Raw genomic sequence first — 10,924 nt, 5'->3', positions numbered from 1 at the left:
TATCCATCTGCAAAAGAATGAAGCTGGACCCATAACATATCATATAAAAAAATTAACTCAAAATGAATCAAAGACTTAAACATAAAAGCTAAAACTATAAAACTCAGAAGAAAACACAGGGGAAGCTTCATGACATTCTATTTGGCAATGAGATCTTGGATATGATACCAAAAGCTCAGGCAACAAAAGAAAAAACTACATAAACTGGCTTTCCTCAAAATTAAAAGCCTTTTGTGCATCAAAGGACACTATCAAGAGAGTGAAAAAGTAACCCATGGAATGGGAGAAAATATTTGCAAATCATATATCTGATAAGAGATTAATATCCAAAATATATAAAAAGCTCCTAAAACTGAACACCAAAAACAAGCCCAGTTTAAAAATGGGCAAAGAACTTGAATAGACATTTCATCAAAGAAGATAAACAAATGGCGTATAAACACACGAAAAAGTGCTCAACATCACTAATCATTAGGGAAACGCAGATCAAAACTACAATGAGATACTATTTCTCATTCGTTTGGATGGTTATTATAACGAACAAAACAGAAAGTAAGTGTTGGTAAGGATGTGGAGAAATTGGAACTCTTGTGTATTGCTGGTGTGAAAGTAAAATGGTGTACTCTTGGTGGAAAACAATATAGTGATTCATCAAAAAGTTAAAAATATAATTACCATATGATCCAGCAGCTACATTTCTGGATATATACCCAAAATAATTAAAAGTAGGGACTGAAGCAGATATTTGTACACCAGTGTTTGAAGCAGCAAGATTCACAATAGCCAAAAGGTGGAAACAACCCATATGTCCACTGATAGGTGACTAAACAAAATATGATATATATATGAATATTTTTCAGCCTTAAAAATGAAATTATTTATTTATTTATTTATTTATTTATTTATTTATTTATAGAAATGATTTAAATTTCCATCTATCTGCCCTCCTCCTCCCCCCTGAATTCTTTTGCAGGTAAACTACTTGGGGTCCATCGTCCATGTCCATAAGTTCTGTTTGTTTGTCCTGTTCATTTGTTGCTTTTAGATTTATATCCCACATATAAATGATATCATGTGATTGTGAACTTTTTCTGTCTGAAAAAGGAATGAAATTCTGATACATGCTACAAAAATTATGCTAAGTAAAAAAAAGCCTGACACAAAAGGACAAGTGTTGTATGTTTCCACTTATACAAGATATATGAGAGGGGAGACCTGCAGAAGCTGAGACAGGGCAGAAGGTGGGGGGATAGGAAAAGCGAAGATTCGCTCTGAGCCCTTGGGCAGAGGCAAGGCAGGGCGGCTCCAGTCTCTGGCGTTGGAAGTAGGAGGCTGACACCTGCCAGTGTGCGGACCGCCGCTCTGCCCCTCTCGGTGCTGGCTCCTGCAGCTAAGAAAGGGCAGGGCAGAGCACAACGGGCGCAGGCAGGGCGCAAAGGTCCCAGGAGGCTTGGTGTGGCTTTGGCTGCCAACCATTTCCCACACCCACCCGCCTGCCAGCCTCTGAAGACCCACCTACCAGCCGGAGGCGCGAGCCGTAAAGCTGAGCTGTTTCCCTCCTAGAGAGGTCGAGCTCACAGCTCTCCGGACCCGCCTGACGTCCTTGCCTCTGGCTGGCCGGCCGGCTTCGGCGGGCAGCGGCATGGAGAAGGTGCGCGTGTCGGTGCTGATCCCGCTGAAGCTGGTGGGGCTGGTGTGCATCTTCCTGGCGCTGTGTCTGGACCTGGGAGCTGTGCTGAGCCCGGCCTGGGTCACGGCCGACCACCAGTACTACCTGTCCCTGTGGGAGTCCTGCCGGAAACCCGCCAGCTTGGATATCTGGCACTGCGAGTCCACGCTCAGCAGTGGTGAGTGCCCGGCGCACTGCAACCGCCGCCTCCCGCCCCGAACTGCCCTGCGCCCCACTGCCAGGACCTCCTCCGCCTCTCTCCTCACCTTGTGTGTCCCCTACCCTTGTCCGCCCCGTCCTGGCCCTTTGCGGACCCTCGGGCTCCAGCCGCCTCCCTGATGTCCACCCCTTTCCTCTCCCCAGTCCTGGTTGCCAAACCCAATGCCCTGTCCTGCTCCCTCTCCCTCCTCCTGTGGCCATTCCTGGGGCCCTGCAGTAACACATATCCTATTTGGGGTGACTTATCATTTAAGGCGAGAACTCTGTGGCCTTATTAAAAATGCAGCGCCTTCCGCACCCCCGTTAAAAGAGCAAAAACGCCCCAACTCCACCGGGATGCTCTGTGTTCTCCCGGTCTTCCGGGCTCTCTCCCTCCTCTCTCAGGAGGCATCTGCCTGAGTTTACGTCTTAGTGCCCACGTCCCTGCGTCTTCTACTCCACTTTATCTGGGTTTTCCCCAGTGCGTTTCGGTCTGGACTTTATTTCCTTACACTTCTGAGGGATATGGAGAGTTGAGAGAGGGACAGTCTTAATTTCATTTCCTTTTTTGGTGATGCCATCATTGGTTGTGAGTTGACCTTCCTTTTCTCGCACTCCAAGTACCTCCTCTCTCTTCCAGACCTTTCTTTCTCTTCATGAACTACTCACAGAAGCCTGGAACTTCATAACTTATTCAGCCAGCACTGGAAGCTGTAAATGTATCTCCACTGTGGCAGTGCCCAAGACAGAGTTGTTGCCTGAAGTGGATGTTGGAGTGGAAATAAAAATGCTAAAAAGGACATTATTAGAATGATTGTTGAATTCAAATAGGGATATTAAATATTATTGTATCAATGTTAAATTTCCTGATTTTGATCATTGATAGTGATTAAGCAAAATATCTTTTTTTTTGAGGAAATACACAATGAAGTATTCAAGAGTAGAGAGGCACAATATATGCAATTTACTTTTGAATGATAGAAAAATGTAGGGGGGGAGAGAAAATAATAAAGCAATTGAAGAAAATCAATTGGCAAATATGGGAAAAGGGCATTTTTGTACCATTCTTTCAACTTTTCTGTAAGTTTTAAATTATTTACATTTTAAATTAAAAATAATATTGTTCATTGATAGAAAGTACTTTTAGCACAATGCATTTCAAACAAGTACTTGCCTTTAATAGAGATGATAACGTAAGATGAAAAGTCATTAGCTTTGTGAAGACTGTAGACTATCTAAAACTTATATTCCTTGAAAAAATACAATATGAAAAACCAGATTTTAAGTTTCAAAAAAGATGAGCTATATTGTATTCTAAACATTCCACGATGTTTGGTATCCCTAGTGAAGGTTCTAAACAACATTTAGGTTACATTTACAAATGGCACTTTATTCTATTTAGAGTATAACATAGCTCTTGATTGGTCTAGGAATATGGCTGCTTGAGGACAAAGCCAGCTATAATTTTAGCACCTGCGGGGCCTGCCAGAAGCCTGCCCAGCAGAGTCCACTATCAGACTTCTCTTCTGCCTTGGCTGCAGGAACAGGGCTGATCATGGAGGAGGGATAGCGCTGTCACCATTTTGCCTGCAATACCTGCCCTTATACTCACAACATCACCTGAAGGGTAACAAATCAGAAGTATTCAAAGATGAAAGTGAATGATGTACTGGCGGAGCATCTGCCTAGGAGAATGTTAACTCTACTGCAGAGAGGTGTCCCAAATGTGAACATCCTTGTGCTTATTTTATGCAGCTCCAGGCGCACTCTGCAGACTGGCCAATGACTACCTTCTGCAAGTGCTGTAATGCTCAGTGTGGACACCGCTGAAGGGACTAGAGCCAGTCTAGCCCAGCTGCCTCAGTGTCTGTTTACCTTGTTCCCCAGGGTGGATTCCCAGCTGTGAGCTTGCAGTGTGTGTCCTGAGGGATTTTGCTGGTGTAGCAGAAAGCTAACTCTTTTAGGGTCATTGGCCAGAGTGTCAAGAAAGGTAGCCTACCTGCCAATCAATGGGTGAACTCATTAACGTCCAGGGAGATTTTGCATAACTAACTGCACACTGTTTAAGGTCCTGTTCATTCATTTTTTGCATTTATTGGACAATTGACATTCTCTCACCAACATCTCAACGAACACTCTTAAATATTTACATTGTTTGCACAACTAAAAAAAAAAGCTTATTAATTTAGTATATTAGATGTTCATAAATATTTAACTGTTAATTGCAAACTGAATCATAATTTATTCTGAATATTTAATTAAAATTAAAAGTCTAAAAAGGAAACAAAGCCAGTTGTGTTAAGACACAACTACACACACACTCACAAAATCACATGAAGCAATATGAGAATGACCCACAAGATGTATTTGATGTTCCTCTAGCACAGACATATCTGACATCCCTTGTTTAGCATCTAGTATTATTTTCATGGTGCACGGGAGTGGATCTTTATAAAATGGCCATTCCTGGTAATGTAATTTACAGCTGCAGAGCAGTTCCACAGAATTTACACCACTGCCTGTGCTTTCCCACCCCTGCTCTCCTTGAATAGCATGCGGACTAGGATAAAGAGAGGTGAAGAAGACTGTTCTCACAGAATAGGGAGCGGGGTTTAGGTATTTCTTTTCTTTTATATGAGAAGTAAAACGTTTTAAAACAGTGTCAGCATCTATTAGCTTCCTCCACAGTTTCTCTCTGATTAGGCAGAGTAAGGACACGATGTTATGTATAACTTTCCAGAACAAAGCGTCCTGTGAAATAAATGCTTCCCCTTGCTAAGATGATAAATCTCAGCTCAGCAGAGTCCTATGCAAATGGGACTTGCCAAGACAGACCGACATACAGGGACGTAAATCTATCTCTCCTACACAGAATGTTCTTAGTTAGATGCCATTTTCAGAGTTCTTCGCAAGGGTAATTTTTAATTGCTAGCACCGCACACCATTTGGGAATGCAGATTTCAGATATACGTCTAGCCAGCAGGCAGATCTGTAAAAAATAAATAAATAAATTGCCAATATACCTACTGTTTTTTTCCCATTATTTTCAAAAGCTTCTCTTGCTTCTTCAAATGTGGAGACTTCTTTGCACTCATGCTTAACGTTGCCCTGTCTTATTTCTTCAAAAAGTTCATTAACACTTGGTTAGCGTTTTTATACTGAATTGGCTTTTTCTCTCATGAATAAAACTAAGAGATACAATAATAAGCTTAAAACTGTAATAAAAAGCCATGTGGAAAGTTAATATACAGGATGAAACCTGCTAGATGCTCTTTAGGAAACAGAGCCAACATCCTAAACCTCTCCTAGAGTCAGCAATGAAGTCACCTTTAGCTCCAAGACACCACATCTACCATCTTCCTCATCACGTATGTCCTTTCAGTAGCAGTTGCCCTGGGCAGGGAAAGTGACATAATTAACTATGTTATATCACACTTCAGCACATTCCTGCCAACCATGGGTATTTAAATATAGTAACTGATACCAGGACTTATACCCATTACTATAAGTGGATACCTCCAGGCACTCTGCTGTTGGACAGCAGCAAGCAAGTCAAAATCCGTCTCTGGACTATCAGTCTTGTTCTTCAAAGTAAATACAAATAAAACTTCAATTGACCTAATAATATAAATCCAGAGAATCCTTACTTGTACAAAAAGAAGAGATAACAGAACAACACTGAGAATTTAAGTGTGGCTATAATCCATTCCAAAGAAGAGTTAATAATTTTGTTCTAAATGTACTTAATACATAATTTGACACTTTAACATATCTAACCCCATTTACTCTCCTTCAGAAAGAGAAAATTCTGCCTCACATATAGAGATACTGTACACAATCAAAATGCACACCCAACATACCTGTACAATAAAAAGCCAATAGCTATATATACACTAATGGAGATTTTTCAAAAAAGTAAATTTAAACTATAATTCAATTACATATTTGTAAAAATCCTTCCCACTTTGGAGACATAAATATAATGCCACCAGCATTTAATCCCTGTTAATGTAAAGGGCTAAGAAAAGTTTTAATCTTATGTACTTATAAGATCGCAAAAGGCATATTGCAGATATTTCAAGATTTTTTTAAAGTCTATATTTTCCAAAGAACATTTTGAAATAAATGAAAGCAGAAAGCAAGTGTTCTTTAAAAGTGATTAGGATAGCAATGAATTAAAATTTTACTTAATTATAGAAATGTGTATTTCATGTAATGGAAAATATAGATTTCTCACCTAATATTTTTTAAAGTATCTGAATTGTAATCAGCTAGATGACACTTGCACATAGTAACAACAGTAGACCCGCAGTGAATGTTTCCATCCTTCCATACCTCATTAGTGTAGCCATGTGGAAAATAGGCTTTCAGCATGACTGAGTGAGGGAGTCAGCAAATTCTTTTCCCCAGAAGCACTGATAAACTGGACAAAGTTGTCAAAAAAAAAAAAAAAACTATTTCAGTACTCTGGAAATTGACAAAAAACATACAATAAATTGGGAATGTTTATTCAAGAAAAACAGTGAGAAGTTGTGGCATTTGTAGCCTGAGCTGCTCCTATTCTGCCTTGCCACCCCTAGCTCTGTGGTATAGCAGTTCTATTAGAGTACAACAGGCCTTGGGGATCAGTGGCCTGGATGATGAAGAGGGTTGACTCAATTTACAATGTGGAAAAATCTATGCTGAGGGATGTTATTGAAAACAATAGCTATCTCCATGACAAACAGTTGGGAAGACCAACATCACAGCTAACCTGGGGTTGCAGTGTGGGTTGGTATGAAATACAGACAAGAATATCAGTCATAAATTTAATAGAGATGTAACGACAAGGCAGCCATCATAGACTTTAATAAGCTCCCACATATCTCAGCTGTTCTGGAAGGCTGTGTCCATGTTCAAGGCTGTAAGGCTGTGTGTACTCTCAAAGGCCAAAAGCCTTACCAGGTCAGGTTGTATTACGGACTGAATGTTTGTGTGCCCCCTGCCCCACCCCAAATCATATGTTGAAGCCCCAGCTCCCAATGTGACAGTATTTGGAGATAAGACCTTCATGGAAGTAATTAAGGTTAAATGAGATCATAAGTGTGGGTCCCTGATCCTACAGGATTCGTACCCTTATAAGAAGAGACACCAGAGGATTTACTGTCTTTTCCTCTCCACCATGTGAAGACACAGCAAGAAGGCTGCCATCTATAAGCCAACAGAAGAGGAGGCCTCAGAGTGAAACCTACCTTGCTAGTACCTTGATCTTGGACTTCCCAGCTTCCAGAACTATTAAAACTCCAGAATGATGGTTCTATTTAAGCCACTCGGTTAATAGTGTTTTGTTATGACAGTCTAAGCTGACTAAGAAATGATGTTTAAACACAAAGCCTGACCAATCAAAGGCTGACCACTAAGCTCTGCTGACACATGTGTGGCCTCTAGGTAGCCAGGCTTACAAATTAAAATTAAGATAAAGAAATGAAGGGAGACATCAGTATCCACACACTACAAGGGAGACAGACTTTACAGAAGAAATCCAGACAGAATCTTTAGATGCTACAATACAGTATCTAAAATGTTCACTTTTTAAAAACAATTTTAAGATGTGCAAAGAGATAAGAAATTTTGACTGACACAGGGAATAAAGCAGTAAGAAACTATCTGAAGAGACTTATATAGCAGACTTAGAAGACAATGATGTCAAAGCAGGTTTACAAATATATTCAAAAAAAGAAAACTATATTTTAAGATTAAAAGGAAAGTATGAATATACTGATTTGCCAAGGAAAGAATTAAAAATAAAGAAAAGACTTTAAAATTTTGAAATTCTGGAGTACAAAAGTACAATAATCAAATTGAAAAAATTCACCAGAGCCTTAACAACAGATTTGAGCTGGCAAAAAAAGAATTCATGAAGTTGAAGGTAAATCACTAGAGAGTATGTAATCTTAAAAATAGAAAAAGAAAAGAGAATAAAAATGAACAGAGACTCAGAGATCAGTAGAACAACACCATCAGGCATGTAAACATATGCATAATTGAAACCCCAAAATGTGAGGAGAAAGAGAAAGAGGTATAGAAAGTATTTGAAGTAATGGATGAAAGTTTCCAAATTTGATCATAAACATTACTCAACCACGCTGATCAACCAAATCCACTTAAGGAAAACACAGAAATCCACCCCTAGATACATTATAGTTGAATTTCTGAAAAAGACAATGAGAAAATATTGAAAATAGCAAAAAAAAAATTATTCAACACGTGGAAGAGAACCACAATAAGATCCTAAGTTGACTTCTCATCAGAAATGACAGAGGGTAAAAAACTGGGATATTCAAATTGCTGAAAGGAAAAAAAAACTTGTCAATCAAGAATGCTATATTAAGCAGAACTATTATTTAAAAAATAAAGGCAAAATAAAGACATTTCCAGATGAATGAAGACTGGCAGAAGCCATTGCTGACAACCTTACCTTAAAAGAAAATCTAAAAGAATTATTCTATTTGAAAGGAAATAACACTAGAAAGTAACTAGAATATACACACACAAAAAAATAAAGACCACATGTAAAGGCAGTTAAATATAAAACTGTATACATATTTTTTTTTCATTTCTTAATTGTTTTTAAATAGAATTGCAAAATTATAATAATAAAAATATTGTATTGTTGGGTTTATAACATATGTAGATGTATGTGACAATAAGAGCACAAAAGAGGGTGTAAGAAATGGAACTATAATGGGACAAAGTTCCTAAGTTTTACTGGAATGAATTAGTATTAAGGTGAAATGTTGATTGGGATAGGATGCATATAATAATCCCTAGAACAATCACTAAAAATAACTTTAAAATATAAGAAAGAAATCCAACAAATGAATTAAAAGGTACAATAGAGAATATCTATTTCATATAAAGGGTGTAGAGGAAGAACAAGGAAACAAAAAAGATGAGATATATAGAAAACATGACAATATGACAGATGTAAATCAACCATATCAATAATATTTAGAGTAAATAGATTAAACAATCAAAAGACAGGTATTGTCACAATGGATAAAAAAGAAGATCCAACTATGCACTGTCTATAAGAGTTACACATTATATCAAAAGATATGAATAGTTTAAAAGTAAAAAAAAAAAAAGAAGTTATATTATGCAAACAGTGACCAAAGGAGAGTGGGAATGACTATACCAATTTCAGAAAAAAACATATACTTTAAGACAATAACTCTTCCAAGAGGCCAACAGAGACATTTTCTAATGATATAATGTTCAAATCATGAGGAAGAGATAACATTATAAGGGTACATGTGCATAACCAAAGATCTTAAAATACATGAAATGAAAACTGACAGAATAGAAGGATGAAATAGATAAGTCAGAAATAATAGTTGGAAACTGCAGTTGCCACTTTCAATAATGGGTAGCCTAGGAAAAAAAGCAATAAAGACATAGCAGACTTTACTAAAACTATAAGCCAACTAGACCTAACAAAAATATTTAGCGCACTCCATCCAACAAAGCTGAATACTCTTCTTCCCAAGCACTTAATGAAATATTCTCCAGGATACAATATATTCTAGGATATCATGCAAAGAGCATTTTTTGATCAAAATCAAACAAAATTAGAAATCAATAACAGAGGACACTTTGGGAAATTCACAAATGTGTAGAAATTGAACAGCACACTTCTAAATAACCAATGGGTCAAAGAAGAAATCACAAGGGAAATTAGAAGCTATTTTGAGATGAATGAAAAAGGCAAAGCATACCAAAAATAATGGGATGCAGCAGCAATGCAGTGTTTAGAGAAATATATATAGCTGTAAATGTTGTTATTAAAAAAGAAAATGATGTTAAAAAACCTAACACCCCAAAATTTAAAAAATATAGAAAGATTAGAGTCAATTAAACCTGAAGTCAGCAGATGTATGGAAATGTTATAGATTAGAGCAGAAATAAAAGCAATATAGGACAGAAAAACAATAGAGAAAAATCAAAGGGAGTAATTTAAAAATATCAACAAAATTGACAACCTCTAGATAAATTGACCAAGAAAAAAATGACAGAAGAATCAAAATTGGGAGTATAATAAGGATATTGTTACCTGGTTTAGAAAAGTCAAAAAGATTATAAGAGGATAATATGAAGCAAAACTAGATAGGCCACCCAAATGAAATGAACAAATTCCTAGGAAGACACAAACTACAGAAACCAACTCAAGAACTAGAATATGTGAATAGACCTATAACAACTGATTAAATTAGTAATTTTAAAACTTCCCATAACAAAAGCCCGAACCCCAACGATTTCACTGGAGAACTCTTAACAAATATTTAAAGAAGAATTAGTATCCATTCTTTGCAAAATCTTCTGAAAAATAGAAGAGGGGACATTTTCTAACACCTTCTATGAGGCCAGTGTTATCATGATCACAGAAGCAGCCAAGGACATCATGAGAAAATTACAGACAAATATCCCTTATGAATATAGATGCAAAAATCTGGATTTGGTTTGTGAGCTATAGTTTGACAACCCATGCTATAAAACAAGCTAGTTTGTGATAAAACAGCAGAATGGATAAAAATGTGTTTTATGTGTGTGATCAATAATTATTGATTTAATAATTGTTGAAGTTAGAGTAAGCTTTTAGTGTAATTAGTCCAGTACTTGCATGATGGTATGACTGAGTAAATTGTGTAAATCAAGGCATCAGTATTTTTTTCAGTTCCCCAGGTGATTCCATAGTGCAGCCATATTGGAGTACCATAATGTTAAAGCAATACTTCAAGAACATCAGTGTGCATATTCATCACCAGGGAACTTGTTAAGTGTAGATTTCGATTCAATAGGTCTGGAGTAGGGCTTCAGAGTTTGCATTTCCAACAAGTGCTCATATGAGGCTGATTCTTCTCATCCATAGACCACACTTTAAGTAACAAGGTGCTCTCACTGGTTTTATCGCTTGGGTGTGTCCCAAGGGACTCTGACATAATTGGTCTGGGATGTGGCCTGTACATCAAAATTATTTTTAAGTTTCGCAGGTGCCTCTAATGTCAGGAAAGCTTAGGA

General features: G+C 37.6%; 1 protein-coding gene and 1 pseudogene across 1 annotated transcript; both read left to right on the top strand.

Moving 5' to 3' along the window:
• Positions 1-1,527: 1,527 nt before the first annotated feature.
• LOC120613162 (transmembrane protein 47-like) lies at positions 1,528-2,729 on the top strand. Its single transcript, XM_039875762.1, has 2 exons — positions 1,528-1,847; positions 2,508-2,729. Exons 1-2 carry the CDS (start codon positions 1,643-1,645, stop codon positions 2,525-2,527), a joined length of 225 nt encoding a protein of 74 aa, XP_039731696.1. The 5' UTR covers positions 1,528-1,642; the 3' UTR covers positions 2,528-2,729.
• Positions 2,730-3,018: 289 nt separating this feature from the next.
• On the top strand, positions 3,019-3,706 carry LOC120613163 (DNA-directed RNA polymerase III subunit RPC10-like; annotated as a pseudogene).
• The last annotated feature ends 7,218 nt before the right edge of the window (positions 3,707-10,924 follow it).

Source organism: Pteropus medius, unplaced genomic scaffold (genome assembly GCF_902729225.1).
Source record: "Pteropus medius unplaced genomic scaffold, Ma_sr-lr_union100, whole genome shotgun sequence".
Classification (NCBI taxonomy): domain Eukaryota; kingdom Metazoa; phylum Chordata; class Mammalia; order Chiroptera; family Pteropodidae; genus Pteropus; species Pteropus medius.
Note: the sequence above shows the minus strand (reverse complement) of the source record. Positions and strands in the feature narration are given on the sequence as shown.